The 19,006-nt window shown below is 46.7% G+C and overlaps 1 protein-coding gene across 14 annotated transcripts in view; it reads left to right on the top strand.

The window, feature by feature from the left end:
* The window catches only part of DOCK7 (dedicator of cytokinesis 7), a 91,952-nt gene extending 73,365 nt beyond the window's left edge, over nucleotides 1–18,587 (top strand). For 7 of the 14 annotated variants that reach the window (XM_014250742.2, XM_088060553.1, XM_005521222.3 and 4 more), the window contains 16 exons: nucleotides 834–930; nucleotides 1,707–1,841; nucleotides 2,466–2,618; nucleotides 3,036–3,194; nucleotides 3,461–3,561; nucleotides 4,317–4,509; nucleotides 4,948–5,091; nucleotides 5,864–5,995; nucleotides 6,600–6,614; nucleotides 11,754–11,879; nucleotides 12,797–12,886; nucleotides 13,680–13,916; nucleotides 14,563–14,706; nucleotides 15,478–15,584; nucleotides 16,531–16,698; nucleotides 18,046–18,587. In XM_014250742.2, the coding sequence (XP_014106217.1) occupies nucleotides 834–930; nucleotides 1,707–1,841; nucleotides 2,466–2,618; nucleotides 3,036–3,194; nucleotides 3,461–3,561; nucleotides 4,317–4,509; nucleotides 4,948–5,091; nucleotides 5,864–5,995; nucleotides 6,600–6,614; nucleotides 11,754–11,879; nucleotides 12,797–12,886; nucleotides 13,680–13,916; nucleotides 14,563–14,706; nucleotides 15,478–15,584; nucleotides 16,531–16,698; nucleotides 18,046–18,088 (2,044 nt within the window). In that variant the 3' untranslated portion in view covers nucleotides 18,089–18,587. Of the gene's footprint in view, nucleotides 1–833; nucleotides 931–1,706; nucleotides 1,842–2,465; nucleotides 2,619–3,035; nucleotides 3,195–3,460; nucleotides 3,562–4,316; nucleotides 4,510–4,947; nucleotides 5,092–5,863; nucleotides 5,996–6,599; nucleotides 6,615–8,085; nucleotides 8,934–10,812; nucleotides 10,887–11,744; nucleotides 11,880–12,796; nucleotides 12,887–13,679; nucleotides 13,917–14,562; nucleotides 14,707–15,477; nucleotides 15,585–16,530; nucleotides 16,699–18,045 lie in introns of those variants that run through there. The other 7 variants (XM_014250743.2, XM_005521223.3, XM_088060552.1 and 4 more) reach the window with 4 other exon arrangements.
* The last annotated feature ends 419 nt before the right edge of the window (nucleotides 18,588–19,006 follow it).

Genomic DNA, 19,006 nt, shown 5'->3' with positions numbered 1-19,006 from the left:
GTGTGGCAGGGAAGGGCTGCTGCAATACAGCTCTAAGATCCAAATCGTTTCTCCCTTTCTGTGTATTTTTCTGGCATTTTGGTCACCCTCCTGCTGGGATTTAGCCTAGCATGAGTCTGTCAGAGATGTCACCTGTGGCAGGGCAGGCCAGAGTTGGGCTGTTCCAGTCCACCACTGGGTCTCTGCCCAGAGCAGCTGGTGCCACTGGAAGGGGCTGGTTGTGCTGAATTCCTGGAGCCACAGGTGTGAGTGGGTGTCTGGACTTTGCAAGGCTTTCCAGGAAAGCAGGTGCCTGGCATGGAGCAGCAAAACCTTGTCCTTCACCTCAGAGAGGAAGTTGTGCTTCAAGGGTTAAATGCAGTGTAGCTTGGAGAGATAAGATTGCAGCCTGGCAGGCTGCACTGTGCTGCTCCCAGTGCAGGTTCCAGCTCGTGTAGCACCACCGTGTGTCCACAGCCTGCAGCATAAAGCCACATGTCCTGTTCCTGGTTGTGCTGTCGCATGCCTAATGATGCTGCTGAGCCAGTTTGGAGTTGGACTGGGCTTCTAAATTGTTGTTGTGCTCCTGGGAGAGTGATGAAGTGTCAGAGAGCAGTGTGAGCTCTCCAAGCATGATGAACGTGAAGCCTCTGTAAGTCTGTACTTGTAAAAAACAGAGTTTTCCTTCCTGTCCTCTCAGGGGGTGCATTGAAATATCCTCATAGTGTTGTCCAGTGATAAATAGACAAACTGTAACTGGGAGTTTCCTGCTAGTGAGAGAGCATTTTTGACTGGAAAATATGTAGGTCTGTTCCTTAATCAGGAAGTAATTTTACTGCTTTTTCCCTGATCAGGTCAAGGGCTGAGATAGAGCATGAGGCCCTCATCGATGGGAATCTTGCAACAGAAGCCAACCTGATAATTTTGGATACTCTAGAGATAGTTGTACAGGTGAGGTTGATAAGAAAATGGAGATGTAATGGCATTTCAGTCACCTGGCCAGGCAGCATTTTGTTATACAAAACTGCCTTCAGTGCTGAGAGAATTGTTCAGCTGCAGCAGGAAGGGGGTGATGCCTCTCCTGCTCCCAGCCTGGAACAATCTGCTTTTATATTGCAATCCCTTCTTTCAGCCTTGAAGTTGAGAATTTAAAGATTCTCCCCTCCTTGTAAGTATAAGAAATAGTTATTCAGGAATGAACTGTAAAAATCTCTGAATCTTGCCCTGTCCCCAAACAGTTCCTCCAGTTCTTCCCAAACCTGCCTCAAATCACTGGGTTCCAGGTCAGCCTACTGGACCTGGACTCACTTTGTCCCCTGATTTCTGTACAAATGAACCTGGGCACAGCTGGGAGCTGGCAGGACCATGCTTCCCAAATCCACCTCGGATCTGCAGAGAGACCCAGGAAGCCCGAGGATTGTACTTTGTGCCTGAATAACCCAGCTAGAGCCCAGCAATGGGCTTTCCCTCTAGCAGAACAATGTCCCCAGAGGTCAGAGCCTCACTGGGGACAGAGAGTTCCCCGTTCCACCTGCTCTATCCATGGATTCCTCACCTGGGGGTTGGCTCAGAACGGGGCTGTTTGTGGGTAATTTCCCCATGCAAAGGGCTTTTGTTCAGAGCTATTTGCTCTCTCCCACACACACAGGCACACAGGAGGTTCATATTTCTCACGGAATCTTGGTTTCCCGTTTTTCTTCTCATGGAATCTTGGTTTCCCTTTGCAGACCGTGTCCGTGACGGAGTCCAAGGAGAGCATCCTCGGCGGGGTGCTCAAAGTGCTGCTGCACAGCATGGCCTGCAACCAAAGTGCCCTTTACCTCCAGCACTGCTTTGCCACACAGAGAGCTTTGGTCTCAAAGGTGAATCCCCTGTGGGGGCTGAAATCCACCCTGAGCAGCACTGAGGGAGGAAGGCGCTGTTTATTCCTTTCTATGGAGTCACTTCCCCAAGCAATTATTATTTTGGGCAGTATTAATTTTCAGGCAGCATAGCCTGGCCTGGTTTTCATGGGCAGTACTTGCATTTCTGAATTTTGGGGTTGGCTGCACCAAAAAGTGCCTTTCACACACCATGGATTGGGTGTGGATTCCTGCTGGCTGGCACTGAGTGGGAAGAGGCACCTGCTGATTGGGGAGCTCAAGGCACAGGTGGGGTTTAAGCTGGACAAATCTCACTTTAAATGGATTTGTTTCCAAGTTTCTGTAGCTGTGCTGGGAGAAGTTTGAAGTTTTAAGCCCGAGTTTTTGGGAGTAATGTAAGTCGGTGTGTAGATGTAGGAGCAAGTTGGAGGGGAAGGTAAAATGAGTTGCCTTCCAATGCTGCCAGTTTTGCCTTACTGTAAAGTGATTCAAATGAGCATCATTCCCCTCAGAACAGAGGGACTGGGCTCCCTCTTGTTCTAGTGCACCCTCACGGCTGCCTGTTTGTCCAGGTGCTCATTCCTGCCTGTCCAAGCACTGATTTCCTCCCCTGCTGTTTTCTAGTTCCCTGAGCTGCTGTTTGAGGAGGAGACAGAGCAATGTGCAGACCTGTGCCTGAGGCTCCTGAGGCACTGCAGCAGCAGCATCAGCACCATCAGGTCCCACGCCAGTGCCTCCCTGTACCTCCTCATGAGGCAGAACTTCGAGATTGGGAACGTGAGTCTTACTGCAGATAATGGGCTTGGGGGCTGCTGGCATTGAGTTCAGTCCCCCACAGAGCTGGGGATTGACAGCAGCAAAGATAATGGGATTCCAGTTTTTAGGCTTGACCAAACTGGGATCAAGGCAGTTTCATGAAAGCATCATCCTGTGTGGGGTGTGTGAGAGGAGACTATGTGGAAACAGACAATGCTAATATTTTTGCAGGAGAACCTTTATCTGGAACTAAATAATCATCAGATTATGGAGTTTGGCAGCACCATGTTTATTCTAATCACTGCTCTGAGACAGCCTTTCTTGCAAAAATTCAGTTTTCTTTTCTCTGTGAGGTCAGGAGGAGGGTGCCATGACCAAAACACTGGTATTGCAGTGTCTCCAGGCTGCTGAAATACCATAACAACATCTCTGTTGCAGAACTTTGCCAGAGTGAAGATGCAGGTGACAATGTCCCTCTCATCCCTGGTGGGGACATCCCAGAACTTCAATGAAGAATTTCTGCGACGTTCCCTCAAGACTATTCTGACATATGCTGAAGAAGATCTGGAACTTAGGGAGACAACATTTCCTGACCAGGTAAAAGACATAAACCACGAGACAAGTAATATGTAATTCATTAACAGGCTGTGCCTAAACCTCCATCTAGAACTGGAATTCACATGCATCCCCTGAAAAGGGTTTGGGTTTTGGTTTTTTTAATAATCTAATCGCATAAAACTCAGGCCTTTGATTAGTCCTGACAAGATGCAAACACACAAAGATTCAGAGTGACCATGTTCCTCACATAACATCTGTAGCTCAATTCCCACTGCCAGTTCTTCACAACAACTTACTTTTCACAGGTCCAGGATTTAGTGTTCAACCTCCACATGATCCTGTCAGACACAGTTAAAATGAAGGAGCACCAGGAAGATCCAGAAATGCTGATTGACCTGATGTACAGGTAGAGTTGGCACTGCAGGGACAGGAGATGTCAGTGCTCCATGTGGATTTGGGCTCAGATGCTGCACATTTGGGCACTTACAGGACTTGATTTTGGAGCAGTTTGAGGTCTCACTGCTCCCAGACCAATGTGTGCCTGTCTGTTGTGTTTGAATGTGGTGCTGAGAGGTTTTGTTTGGCATTTAGGCAGCTTATCTTGGATAAAAGTAGTTTTCATTCCCCAGCCATCCCTGGAAATCTCATCTTGCACCTGAGTAGAAAACTCTCCGTGCTTACTTCAGGGAAAACTTGGGGGTCTTCCAGCACCTGCTTGTCCAAAAGGCTTTTTGAGGGTACATGCAATGCTGCCCATGTGCAAAAGATATTCCAAGTTAAGCTCCCAAGTGCTCCCAGATTTCATGGTGCTGTCTGCAAAATGGCCCTGAAGGCTTTGAGGTCAGCAGAGATTTTGTTGTAGGGAGCCAGGCAGGTGTGCTCTGATTGTGCCACACCTTTGGACTGCCTCCAAAAACATGAAACATGGGCTTTGGTCAAGAGCTTCAGCATCACCCACTGCTCACCCATCACTAAGTGGCTCAAACATCTGCAGTTCAGGGTGACTTCCCATCTCAACAGCTTCTTGTCTCAGGAATTTCCAGACAGCACTAAGGGGGGTTGGTGTTCAAGCAGAAGTGACAAAATACAGTGTGAAAAAACAGTGCTGGGGGACTGTGCTGGCTCAGTACATGGAATCACAGAGGTTTTCCCTCCCTTTAGGATTGCCAAGGGCTACCAGAATTCCCCCGACCTGCGGCTGACGTGGCTGCAGAACATGGCAGGGAAACATTCCGAGAGGAGCAACCACGCCGAGTCCGCCCAGTGCCTGGTGCACTCTGCAGCCCTGGTGGCAGAGTACCTGAGCATGCTGGAGGACAGGAAATACCTCCCTGTGGGCTGTGTGACATTTCAGGTGGGCATTATCCTCTCTAAGGGGTTTTTGGGTTTTGCTGCTGAGGTACAAAGTGTTTCCATGTGCTGGGAGTTCTGTGCCTACGTCCTCGAACCGTGCTCACTGTTTGTTGCGTGAATGAAGTGCTGCTCTGTGAGAATAGAAATGTGTATTTAATACACATGCTCTACAAAAATAGATACATTTTATATATACACTACAAAAATGGAAGTGTTTTACATATATACTCTACAAAAATAGAAAGCTGTATTTTACGTATATACTCTACAAAAATAGAAAGCTGTATTTTACATATATATATATACTCTACAAAAATAGAAAGCTACCTTTATAGAAATTCCAGGATTTGACTGCAGATCAGCTGCCTTTCAAAGTGTTGAAAGTGTTGAGTGTTGTTTCAATTGAGTAAGTGTACTTTTATTTCTTATATCCTCCCAGAACATATCTTCCAATGTTTTGGAAGAGTCAGCAGTTTCTGATGATGTTGTGTCCCCAGATGAAGAAGGAATCTGTTCTGGGAAGTATTTTACAGAAGCTGGTCTGGTGGGATTGCTGGAACAGGCTGCAGCATCTTTCTCCATGGTAGAAGACTTTCATTTCTTTACCTCCCTTCTCCAGCAACCTCACACTGCTGGGCAGTAGGAAGAAAAATGTTTTCTCTCTGAGTGTGTAGTTCTACTGTAAATGCTTAATTTGCATGGAGCAATTGGAGTTTTAATTGTTCAAGACAGCCTGGTTTGCCCTCTGGAGTAAACCAAGGAAAACAAGTGAATTAATTCCCACTGCACAACATGAGGTGTGATTCAGTGGGCTTAGGCACAAGCAGCAACAAATCCAGGGTGAAAGCCTGGAATTCCTGCTAAGCCACTCTATGCAGTGACTGTCCACATTGGGCTGGACCCCCTCCATAAGAGAGATCCTGAGGATCTTCCAAAGCCCATCTCTTCTGGAGTGCCAGAAGTGGATGCAGAAGTCACATGGGCTGAAGATGTGCTGAACAGAAAAAGCTGAAATGTGCACTTAAGCTTTTCCATATTTAATTCCCACAGATTTGTTTAGGATCCTGTTTAGCTTGTTTTACTCTTGTGCCTGTATCCATCCAGAATATCCCAGGATGGGTTATGTTAATGATCCCAATTACTGACAGCAAGGTGTAATGCACCAGGCTCTTGGTTTCAGGGGTAACTGAGGATTTTATTCCATTTATCTCTGGGTACATTTTAAGAAAAGATGTGATTATCCCACAGTGGTGTCTCAGCCACCTTTTCACTTTACAGTTTTATCATTTAAATGCTGTGTGTGTAATTCTGGCTGTTGAATTGACGGAGCAATCTGATGGGCCTTATTTTTGTAGGCTGGCATGTATGAAGCAGTTAATGAGGTTTACAAAGTCCTTATTCCTATTCATGAAGCCAACAGAGATGCCAAGAAGTTGTCTACTATTCATGGTAAACTGCAGGAAGCATTCAGCAAGATTGTTCACCAGGTAATGGTTTGAATTTTCAGCTGCAGGGTGAATTGTGAAGAAACTTCAAATGCTCAGTGCAAGGAAAATGAAAAACCATTATTCTCAGATTCCAGGAGAATTGTCAAATGATGATCCACAGTAAATACAAGGATCGTTAACAGCTTTTATCCTCTGGAATTTAACACGAGAGAGCATTACATAACAAGATTTGTTGTAACTTCAGAACTATCCAAGAGTTAAAAATTCCAGTTTATCCTTTCAGATGTTCTTTTAAACATCTGTTTAAACAGATGTTTAAAACATGTGTTTTGCATGCTGGGAAAACCTACTGTACCTTGACTTTAGCCTGGTAGGTAACATCCAGAAATGCTGGGGGGTTTATTTGTTTGTTCATGTGGTGGTTAAAGAATTGAAGGAACCTTTCCAAACTTGGATGGTGCAAAAGCCACCAGTTTAAAGGGCTGGTGAGGACCTGGCTGTGCTGGGCCAGAGGAGGCTGCTTTGGATGCATGATGACTTAGAACCATTGAAACCATTGCAGGGTTATTGCTGGTCATGTTTTGGCCTTTGAAACTCTTATTTTGGTTTCTGTGACATGCCCTTTTTACTTTTTATCACACAGAGTACTGGCTGGGAGGTAGGTAACTCCATCTTAGTTAGCAAAGAACACTAATTGAGTTTCCAGATGACTCACGCCAACGCTTGCCCACATGTGCTAGCTGTGGGTATTTCTGTTGCTGTCTGCTGTTTAAAACAATTCATTAACCAAAGAAATCCCAATAAACCATGGTTGTAGTAGGAATTTCTTCATAAGCAGCTGTAGGTAGTGCATGGATGCTGACGTGTTCCACTAATGAGGTTCTTTGGTGAATGAGCCACTGTATCATCACTAGTTTGTTTTTATAATTTGTTTATATTTCTTTCCATCAGTATTGACAAAGAAAATCATCCCTCCATACCATATTTTCACCCCACCCACAGGGGTCGATTTAAGCACCAATGCTCAGAGGTACCAAACACAAACCTGATTTGCTGCAGGTGCACCTTTGATCTCAGAGGAGAAACTGCTTCCTTCTGTTCTCAGTCAATTTATGTAGGGATTTATCTGGCAGCAAAAGGGCTCAGTTGTGTTAACTTGGGCCAGTTTTGATGCCTGGGTTTTTGAGGAGGCTGCCTGCTCACAGTTCTGCAACACAAACCATGAAAACCACGCTTTTGGGTTAAAAATGGACAGAGCAATTGATTAATCTGTAGGGCCACTTTGATTCCAGCCCTAGTCCAGTTGGCACAGTGGGTGCATGAGCATGGAGAAAGCACTAAAAAGCTCTGTGAATTATGATGTTATTTGTTCAGGCTTCATCTTTCCAGTTTATTTTTGGTTTTCTATGGACCAAGCAGCTCATTTTGGGCCACCTCCCTGCAGGTTTCCACCACACATTTATTGAACTGAGGCTGAGAAAAAAAAACCCTTTGGTGTTGTGGGACATAATTTGGGCTGGTGATGTCTGAATGTCAGTTTCAATTCCAGCCTACAAAAAAAGGAAATTGAGCAGCTTAAAATAAACCCTGACACTTCAGGGCTGGCCCTGGAAGACATCCCCTTGTCCCCATGGAAGGTCCAGACAGACACAGCCCAGCAGAGAACCTGTGCTAGGTGTGGAAATGATGTAAATGTGTTCAAGCCAGCAAGGCCTGTGAGCATCTATTTTATTATTCTGCCCCTAAATCGACCCCTGGAGAAACTCCTGCCATTGGTTATGATTCTAACACCACTTGGTCATGTTTTACTGCATGGTAAAAGACACCGTGGGTTCAGCTCTCGTCTGTCATCGTGCTCCTTCATTGCCACACTTTTTCTGACCTTTGTGCTTTGTAGCTTTCAGGTTTGTTGCATGTTTTGCCCTTTTTTTCCCCCCCTTGTATTAAATATTTTAATGGATGCTCCCCCCCCACCTTTTTTTTTTTTTTTAATTTTAAAATTTATTTGCTGCCAAGTTGCTGCTTGTTTGTTTTATGGAATTTCCCTAATTAAATACTTTCTGTTTTCTCCTCTATCGCCCTGGTTGCTGACCCTCCTCCCCACTCTTACTATTGTCTGTTGTGGTAAGTTCCTACTTGTGGAATTTTTTTTCCCTTTCTCTGCCCCTTTTCCCCCCATCTCCCCTTTTTGTTTTTGTTTTTTTTTGTTTTACTGTGGAACCCTCAATTTCATTTTAGCAAAGAGCTATGCCAACAGCAGCACCCCCCTAATGGCACAAGGCATGTGGTGTTGCCAACTACAAGCATTGCTCAGTGTCCTGAGTCTGGCACCAGAGCATTCCTGAGTTCTCCTTAAACACACCAACTGATAGGCTTTGTGTGTTTATTCATGGAATAAATGTTGAATCCATTCCATGTGTTTGCTTTCCAGTTAGGAAAGTTAAGAAAAAATCTTCTCATGCTGCACCACGAGAATTTAAAAACTCTTTTTAATCTGTGCAGGGGGAGGTTGCCAGTGGATAACAGGGCTCCAGGAGCCGATTCTTTCCCAAAAAATCAGTATTGGAAGACTTGTAGTAGTTGGCAACACTGCAAAGGACCTTGGGTTAAAATTGAGCAGGGAAATAACAGTGCTGAGTTTGGTAAAGATGGGTTGGATTCTGCATTTTGAAGGAGTTGCTTTTGTTCCTGCACCCATCAGACAGCTGCTGCTGTCTTGATGAGGGAAGCAGATGATCCCTCTTGCATCTGATGTATCTTTTTTCCCCCCCCAAATCTTGTTGGCAAAGCTTTTTGTGTGCGTGCAAAAGATAACCCCAAAACTTTATTCCCAGCAATTTGGAAAGGTATTTACCATGCATAATAACAAATCATGAACCTTCATAAGTCATGGTGGCTGTTACCTGCTCTGCAGTTGTGTGATGGCTATTCAGTGTTCACCTTCATTCTCTTCTTCTCCCAAAATCCTATTATTTTATTATAAAATAATAGGAGATATGATGCTTTTAATAATTTCTCCCTCATATCTGCATTTTTAGCTCCTCCCAGAAAAAAAGAGCACGAGCATTAAGTTATTTGGTCAGTTTTCCCTGCTGTGGTTGGGAAGTGGTTTGGTGTTGCCTGAGATTCAGAGATCCCAGTACAGAGCCATCCCCAGGCCCTAATGCCAGGCTGATCCCAGGGAAGTGGCAGCTCCTGAATATCCCTGGGAGGCCTGGAGTGGTCTGGAAGTGTTTCCCCCAAAGGGATTTGCTCCCATTCCCTTGCTTCCAGGGAATCACATCAGGGGCTGACAGTGCTCCTCACTGCTGGCTCTGGGATCCCTTTAACTGGGATTCAACATCTGGATTTACCAGGGAAAGCCAGAACAGCTGGTCTGCATAGGGATGAGCTGGGAGCTGACCTCACACAGGGGCAGGGAATCTCACCAGGCTTCCCTGGAGTTCTGCCATTCCTGGGGCTCCCCAATGCCCCCAAACTCTTTATTTTATGCATTTAGTAAATGCCAGCAGAACGCCTCAGTGATTTACGCTGATCAGCAGACAACGTTCTCTTCCTCCCTTGTTATTTTTACCCTGCCTGTAAAAAGGAGCTACCTGGGCAGGTGTCCATGGCAAAAACTCACTTGTAGGGATCTGGTTCTGCAAATGCTTCACGCCCTGGAAACCCCTGGCCAAGGAGGAAGGAAAAATCTCATTAATTAGAAATCAGTGTGTCCTCAACCACCCTATGCCAGGGTTGGAGCAGGATCCCATGGACTTCCCTGTGGAGCATGGCCAAGCCTTGTGCTGGCTCTGGGGAGCTGATCTGTGTGGCAGCTCCCCCCAGGCAGACATGGAGTCATGGAATACTTTGGGTTGGAAAGGACCTTAAAGAGCATCAGATTCCAGCCCCACCTTCCACCAGGTGCTCCCTTGGGAAGGACTTTGAGAAAGGAGCCCTGAGGTCAGAGTCTTCTGTCTGTGACAGAGGGAAGCTGGAAGTGCTGGGTGTTGAGGGATTTTAGTGTGGATAATGTTACCCAAAACTGGCTTTGAAAAGGTAGTGATGAGGAAAAAAAGTTTAGGAGCTCAGTCCTGCATGGATCCAGAGGGATGGGTGCTGGACAAAGACAGGGAATCCAGGGGAATGGCAACATCCAGTAAAACTGCAACAGCTCTGCAGCTGGAGTTCCCACCCTGGGAGTGCTCCTGGGATCCTGTGGTGTGGTGTGTGTCCCCTGGCAGTGGGGCTGGAGAAGAGCCCCTCTATGCAGGAGAGAGCCTCTAGGGCAGGGTCCAGGGAGCCTGGGCACAGCCAGGGGTTGCTTTTTTGGGATGAGGGCTGCTACTCACCCCAGGTGCCTTCGGGAGGGCAGAGCTCAGCTCAGAAGTGGAAGTTTTTAGCCCTCAGGCATCCCCAGGGGGATTCTCCAGAGTTTCCCCCAGCCAGGATAAGGCAGTGGCCATGCCAGTGGTTTTTGCAGTCTGGAGTTTGCCTGAAGGGTTTTTTTTTTTAGTTTTAGTTTGGCTTATTTATCCTATTTACCTTCCATAGATTTTGTTCACTATCACCACAAGAGATCAGTTTTGCCATAGAAAAATCCTAAAATAAAACCTGGCAGCCAGGACACCAGTAAGGGCTGTTTGAAGCCAAAATCTAGCCCAGCTCAGGGACACTGAGTGTCCTAAACTGCATCACACTTTGTCACGAGAGTAAAGGTGAACATTATGGAGTTTCTTGCTGAAAGGCATCCCTGGTTTGTGCATGCAGCGTGAGTTCTTTAACAAAAGCAAGGTGTGTTTAATTTTTAAAGCATTTTTCTTCTCTCTCTCTCTCTCTCTCTCTTAATCAGATTATCTCCGTTGCCTTTCCAGCAAAAAATCTTTCTTGTTTCTCTACTTTTGTTGCGTTTCGGGGCCAAATTCACCACTGGCTCCCCTGGAAGCAGGTACATGGCACAGGATTGCATCTGCTTTCACCAGGAGTGACTTTGGCCCTCTCTCCTAGGCAGTTCTCAGAGAGTGTAACAGCTCCCAGCTGGAATGCTGGTTCAAAAGCACTTGTGTGTGTGTGTGTGAGTGAACTGGATGTTGACTTGGGCCCAACCCTGCAATTCCTGGAGGGTGGATTTGGGGGGAATCAATGCTGGTTGATTCCAGGGGTGTCTAACCCCTCCCTGCAGGGTTTCTGCACAGGCTTTGGAGGGCCTCAAATAATGCTCCCAACAAAGGGATTTGCCTTTGGCTGCCTCTCAGAGACATCTGATGCTTCTTAAACTGAAAGAGAATAGATTTAGATGGGATATTGGGAAGGAGTTCTTCCCTGTGAGGGTGGTGAGTCTCAAGTTCCCAGAGAAGCTGTGGCTGCCCCTGAATCCTTTGAAGTGTCCCAGGCCAGGTTGGTCTGGGCTTAGAGCAACCTGGGATAGTGGGAGGTGTCCCTGCCTGTGGCAGGAGTGGCACTGGTTGGGCTTTAAGGGCCCTCCCAACCCAAACCATTCCATAATTCCATGATGGCACCTCCAGGCTCCTCCTGGGTTGGGAGAAGTCATTGCAGGGTTGGGCTAATGGTCGTAACTGATCCATAGAATTCCATGTTAGTTGATAATTCCATTGTGGTGTTTGCTGCTAAATGCATCCATGCTGAGTTCCAGGTGTGGTTTTTTTTTCTTTCTCTCTTTTCTTTCTAATTTTTTTCCCTTGTTTTTTTTAATTTCATTTTGCATAAATTCAGGAGCCTGCCTGCAGCCGTGCTTGGGGGTGTGCGTATCTCACCCTGAAATAACCTCTTGTTTCTCCATCCCTAGGATGGAAAGAGGATGTTTGGCACTTACTTCCGAGTTGGTTTTTATGGAACTAAGTTTGGAGACCTGGATGAGCAAGAGTTTGTTTACAAGGAACCTGCAATAACCAAGCTGGCTGAAATCTCCCATCGGCTGGAGGTGAGAGGCTTTAACTGGGAGTTTAACTGCTTCCCATCAGTTGTTTTCATAGGAACAGCCCTTTAGAAAAGCAGTTTGGGTGTCTGAGAGCTGGGCACCTCCTGCTGGTGCCACCTCTGCAGGAGGAGAGGAATTCACTGATCAGGGAGAAGCTCTCCCTGAGAATGTGTGGTGCTCCTGTTATCTTTTTCCTCCAGTAGGATCTTTCCAAGGCATAGACTGAGTCTTTGTTAGTCTCTTCTTTATCTTCTGGTTTCTCCAGAGTGTCCTTGTGGTCCATAAATTCTGCATTCCAGATGTCCAGCCTCAACAGTCCATCTCTCCCAGGCTTTGTTCATTGAAGCACAGCAGAGTTGGTTTATCAAAACTTAAAGATTCATTAATTTTCCCAGGCTGTGCTCCCACAAAAGTAGGTTATCACAAGGTTGCTAAATGCTGGCTAAGACTAATTTAAGAATAACATAGTTTTTGTTAATACACACACATATATATATATATATATATATATATATATATATATATACATACACATATATATCACAATCTTTGTTATATATATATATAGGTTATGATTAAAATAGGTAATTTAAATGTTAATTAAAACCATTAACTAAAACATCCTATCATTTCCAACACCAGTCGATCCCAAACTGACCTGTTTTAGTTGTGCACAGCCACAAAACAAACGCAAATGCCTCGTTCAGAACCAGGCACTGTTGGAAGGCTCTCCTGCTTTCCAGGGCTTGTTTTTTCTCATTGCCCCTGGAATGTGAGTGTTGGAATTCTCCCGGGTTCAGCAGATCACATTCTGTCAAAGGCATGTGGAGTTTCACCTCCCCAGAATGTGCCTTTTCCCCCCAGCCCCCATCAGGGCTGCATTTGATGTTTGCTTTCAGTTCCTTTCTCCTTGGTTGTAGGGTTTTTATGGAGAACGGTTTGGGGAAGATGTGCTGGAAGTGATCAAGGACTCAAACCCTGTGGACAAATGTAAACTCGATCCCAACAAGGTAAGGGTACAAGTGCAGGTGTAGAAGTAGAACAGGTCCTGAATGGGTGAAAATGCAGTGGGACAAATTCTCCTCTGAATTTCACCATATGGGCAACAAAATCCACATACTGAGCATCTTGTGACTGCTTGGGAGGAGAGTTTGGGAAGATAATTCCAGGAAGAGTGGCAGAATTGGCCATTCCCTTCCCTACCCTGGTAGTGGTGGGTGGGAAGGGAGGAGGTGAAAGGACAGAGGCTGTGCTGGCATTGCTCTGCAGGGAAGGAGGGGCTGTGCCATGCTCTGACTCTTGTGCAGCTGCAGCATTTTGTCACCTTTGTGCCACATCCTTTAACTGCAGCAGAGAGAGCAAGATCAGGCCTAGGAAACGACTGTGGCTCAGGGCAGGGCATGACCTGCAAGGAAAGGTTTAGATTGGGTATGGGGGAGGAATTCATTGTGAGGTGGTGAGGCCCTGGTACAGGGTGCGCAGAGAAGCTGTGGCTGCCCCTGAACCCCTGGAAGTGTCCAAGGCCAGCCTGGAGCAACCTGTTTCAGGGGAAGGTGTCCCTGTCTGTGGTAGGGGTGGGCTGGATGGGCTTTAAGGTCCCTCCCACACAAACCATTCCATCATTCCATGATGTGAAAGGCACGAGAAGGGAAGGACAGCGAGCTGTGCTTTACCCAGCCCACAAACCAGTGGTGAGCGGGATTTTTGAAGGCAAAACCCAGGCCTAGTTTGTTCAGTGGTGGCGCTGGGAGGACACAGATCCCGCTGGGACAGCGAGGAGCACATTCCCTGCTGCCCCTGCAGGCCTACATCCAGATCACGTACGTGGAGCCCTACTTCGACACGTACGAGATGAAGGACAGGATCACCTACTTCGACAAGAACTACAACCTGCGGCGCTTCATGTACTGCACGCCCTTCACGCTGGACGGCCGCGCCCACGGCGACCTGCACGAGCAGTTCAAGCGCAAGACCATCCTCACCACCTCCCACGCCTTCCCCTACATCAAAACCAGGATCAACGTCATCCACAAGGAGGAGGTGAGGCCGCAGTCGGGTGGGAAACGGTGCCCGGCGGCGCAGGAGGCTCCTTCAGCTCCGGGTCCAGCTTGCCTTAGGAGTTCCTAGGGACTTCCCCCTGTTCCCATTCTGCCCAAACTAAGGCCAGACTGATTTAGGGATGTATCTGCCCCACCACCTCCAGACCTGGTACATGCAGGGGCCCTTGGAGAGCTCTGCAAGGTGAGTGTTAGGGCAGCCTGGTCTAGGGAAGGTGTCCTGCCTCTGGTGGGGGTGGAATGGGATGAGCTTTAAGGTCCCTTCCCACCCAACCATTCCATGATTCTGTGATATTGGAGGTTTGTGAATTTTCCAAGGGTGGGCAGGCTCAGATGTGGTCACTGTGAGCAGTGCTCAGGGACTGGCAGTGCTGCAACCCTGCAGTGACCCAAAGGGACACGAGTGCCACTCAGAAACACCTCAGGCAGCTCTGGAGTGCCCAGAAACACATCTGAAAATCAAACTTTTTCTTGATGTCACTGAACCAAGCAGATGCATTTCTGAAGTCCTGTTGGTGTCCCCCACCCCTTTGTGGTGCCACCCCACTGTGACCTGGGCGTTCCTGAAGGTCTGTGCCTGGTTGCCAAGCTCAGCCATAACAAAAATCCTGTTCTGGCTTCTTGCTTAGATCATTTTGACCCCCATCGAAGTCGCCATCGAGGACATGCAGAAGAAAACACAGGAATTGGCTTTTGCCACCCACCAAGACCCTGCAGACCCCAAGATGCTGCAGATGGTGCTGCAGGGATCAGTAGGTACCACAGTGAATCAGGTGAGGATCGCTGTCCCAGCTGGACTCTCTGGGAGTGCACAGCCTTGGCCCTTGTTTCTGAATTCCCTTGGAATTTTTTCCCCTGTTCAGTCTGTGGGATGTCTTTAAGGTCACTGGTAGATCGAGGCCAGCTGTTCCAGTGATTTTGCTATTTGAGTAAGAGTCTTAAAAATGTGGAAAGAGGCTGGGAAGAAACATCCCTCCATCAGTTACTGCTCCTTCCTGGCACTTGCAGTTGTTTCTGGCTGCTCCTCTTCCCTGAAAGTTTCCCTTTGTTAGCCAGGCTCTGCTGTTGATTTTTGACAAAATGGAAAGTGGTGGAGAAAAACTGAGGAAAAACTGAAGGAGCCTGAGTAAAGCACAGTGCACAAGCTGGAAAAAAATCAGCTGGAGTTCTGAGTGCTGGGTTGAGTTTGCAGTGCTGGCAAACACTCCCTGGCTTCCATCTGCATTGTTTAAACTTTGCCTCAGTTGTGAGTTGAGCAAACTTTGTCAGGAGTCCTTATAAAGGAAAACAAATGGAGAATCTGTGCAGTTTCTCACACTGTTTTCCAAAAGCAGAGTTTTAAATAAAACAAAGCAAGGCCTAAAAGAGACTCAGTTGTCACTGAGGTTGGTGATTTACACCAGATTTCCCATCTACAGCTCTTCAGGATGCTTTGTGTAAGGAAATGTGTTTTGTGGATGTTTTCTATGTGGCTGAACTTTCTCCAGTGACTGAATATGACAGACAGTTTCCAGAAACTCACTGTGCCCCTTCTTCTCCTAAAGGGACCATTAGAAGTTGCACAAGTTTTCTTGTCTGAAATCCCCAACGATCCAAAGCTCTTCAGACACCACAACAAACTCCGGCTCTGTTTCAAGGACTTCACAAAAAGGTATGGAAGGGGTCCCCAAGGCACCTGTCAGGTGCAGTGGCTGCTGCCACCCCAGACAGGGACACGTGCAGTGACCCAGGGTTGTCCTGGTGTCCCTCCACCTGCCCAGGTTCCACGTGCAGCTCATTCCTCACCTGCCCAGCCCTTCCCTGTTGGTGCTGCTGCTCCATGGTTTCAGGGGCCTTGCTGTTCATCAGGAGGGAACTGATCCCTGCTCTGTTTTGAGGTGTCCCAGAAATCACAGCAGCCCAGAACTCCCAGCGTGGCAGGTCAGGAGGAACTGCTGGACTGGCCAGGAGATGAAATTTCCTTCTGAAGTGAATTTCTCCAGGCAGAGTGGAGGGATGCTGGCACAATTCCCTGGAGAAGTGTGTTGGCTGCTCTACTTTCCTTGAGTCATGCAAACTGCAGGCTCAGTCCAGCATCTTTTACAGTACCAAGAAATTAACAAAACCACCAAAATAATTGAAATTAAAATGCTGTGAGCAAATTGATCAAGTGGAAGCATAGTTTTCCCTTGTGAGATAAATGGCTTTGCTGATACAGTTGTTTTCCTACCCTTTATTTAAATTACATCTTTGCAAACAGAAGAGTTCCTGATGAACATCCCAGGCTGCTATTTATTAATCACTCCTGATTCTATCCATCTTTAAAACCTCTGGGACTGGAAGTGGCTCTGTGGAAATGCCATTTCTCTTCAGAGAGGATAAATGTAACTGGAGAGTAAATGACAATAAAAAAGGAGTTGTCACTCTGGAAACTGGAGATGTGACACCCTCTCCTTGCCCTCTGGACACCAGGTGGTTCAGCTGAGCCGTGATGACCAGAAGACAGGATAAAGGGATATTCCCTGGCACAGAATGGATGTTTTTGTACTATTGAATTAACAAACCCGTAGCAAGGGGGTCTTTCTGCGTGCCCAGCTCTCACAGGGTTTGTTTTGCAGGTGTGAGGATGCCTTGAGGAAGAACAAGAGCCTGATCGGGCCGGACCAGAAGGAATATCAGCGGGAGCTGGAGCGCAACTACCACCGGCTCAAGGAGGCTCTGCAGCCCCTGATCAACAGGAAGATCCCACAGCTCTACAAGGCAGTGCTGCCTGTCACATGCCACAGGTGCATATTTGGGGTTCCTCTCGGGGCACAGGGTGTGAAACTGAGGGGTCTGAACTTCTGGGATCCTGCGCCATCCGTTTGTTTTCAATCCTGGCTCTCTTGGCTGAGCCCATCCCTTTTCCCTTCTCTCCTTCCTGAGAGCACATTCCCTTCCCAGCAGCTGTGGTAGGTGGTGTTTGCAATGTTCCTTTTGTTCCTCAGCTAGGACAGTTGGTTTTTTTATTCATTTCCATCCTGTATCCCATTCTTTTTAGATGCAAAACCACCCTCAGCATGGCAGGACTTTATTCCCAGTGAAACTGGGATCAGGTGCTCCAGGGGGGAAAAATTGTTGGTGTCTTCTGTGCTGGAAGGCCAGGAAGCTGGAGATTGGGTTTTGTGTGAGACAGGACATAAAAATCCCAGTGGGAATCACAGGATCACAGAAGGGTTTGGGTTGGAAAGATCTTAAACATCATCCAGTCCCACCCCCTGCCATGGGCACCTTCCACCAGAGCAGGCTGCTCCAACCTGGTCTGGGAAAATTCCAGGGATGGGGTGAACAAAACCTCCATGTGCAGGTCATGGATGAGCAGGGGGATTTTGGGTACAGCCACTTTCCAACCAGGCTGTTGCTCCCAGAACAGGGACAGGAATGGTTCCCAGCAGGAGCCCTCCAGGGAATCTGTGACTCCTGTGGAGTCCCCTGGCTGCAGGGCAAGGCTGGATGTTCCTGGAGCTGCACTGAGGGGGTTTCTGGCTGTGAGTGCTGCAGGAAGGTGCCCTTCCCTCCCTGCCCAGCTTTGGGATGCTGGGAGCATCTCCCCAGCTCTGTGTGCCAGCTGTTCCCTGGCAAATTTTCCTGGCTGGCATGGTGGGAATACCAGAGCTTCCCTCCCCACCCAGCCAGGAGCCCTAGAAATGCTTTTGGTATGGTAATTATTATCTCATCTTCCTGTGCAGGGAGCTTAATACAGGTATGCCATAAAATATCCTGAAAATCATGGAATATCCTGAGTTGGAAGGATCCCACCAGGATCATCAAGTCCAACTCCCAAGTATTCCTGGCAAATTCCACTTTAGGAATGTGTTTGAAAGATTTAAATAAGATTTCAGTTGTGCAGGTGGTTTGTGCTGCTTCTGTGTGTACGCAGGAATTAAACTTTCTGTCAGTGTTCTGGATGATCCCAGATACAAACCCAGACCAAATTCCGTGGAAAAGCAACGAGTTTTAATGCCAGTGGACTTAATTTTTGTTGTAACCAGCTCTAGGAAATACTGGAAATCAATTCAGAGTCATTCATCTGGTGAGGCTTCTTATTTCACCATGGAAAATCTGAGCTCATCATTGTATTTTCTCTCCCTCAGAGACTCCTTCAGCAGGATGAGCCTTCGCAAAATGGAAATCTAAACGAGTTAAAAACCAAAATAAAAAAAAAAAAGCACTTAAAAAATTAAGGTTTTGAAAAGAAAAAGAGCCTTGTTATCAGCGCTGGGAATCAAAGAAGTTTTATTGTGAAATAAAACTTGGACTTCATCCTGGACATCCCACACACCTCTTCCTCCATCAAAGTGTTCAGTGGCCAAAAAATCATTCTGAATTGTCAAATGTAGACTTCTCAATGTTTGAAAAGAAAAAACAAAAAAAATCATGGCAGTGGTATCCAGAGTATTGGTGATGAGCTGTAAACTTACCTGTTTTTTAAAGCATTTTTATGACTCAAAGGTACACTAAACGCATTTACCTTTATTTATAGCATTACTTAATGTTAAATTTATTTTACTTTTAGTTCCTATATTTAATTTATATTAGGACCATACGCAAATGCATTTTGGAAGTTTTTAATGTAGTGATGATGCTGATGGTTATTTTGATGGTACTATTAAATATGTGAATGTTTACACTTTAATTCCCTGTGCATTGGACTTCAGGGCTCAGCATCCTTGGGGAAAAGGTTCAGAGCAAGGTAAGTCATGGTAACATTAATTAACCAAGTGCTGATTGTTTATTATCCCTGTTCTTTTGCTGCAAACAAACAAAAAAAATTCCACCTGTAGCCAGCAGCAGATGGAGGCACAGCTGGGTTCCTCTTCACCTCCTTCAGTCCATCAGGTGAAGTTTCAGCCTCGCTTCTGTGTGTTCTCCACCAGCTGGGAGATCCCAGCATCTCCTCACCCCTTGGAATTAGCAGTGTCCATGGAACTAAACTGATTTTGTGTCCATTTTTTAATTTAGAGCCTAATTTCACAGGGCAAAAGAACCTCCAATGGTATCAGAGTTTAAAAGGGTACAGAGCATTCTTTGCATTGCTTTATGTGAAGAAAGATG

This window comes from Pseudopodoces humilis, chromosome 10 (genome assembly GCF_049639895.1).
Source record: "Pseudopodoces humilis isolate 2021_Gansu_Grassland_sample_001 chromosome 10, ASM4963989v1, whole genome shotgun sequence".
NCBI lineage: Eukaryota > Metazoa > Chordata > Aves > Passeriformes > Paridae > Pseudopodoces > Pseudopodoces humilis.
This window is presented reverse-complemented; position numbering and strand designations above follow the sequence as displayed.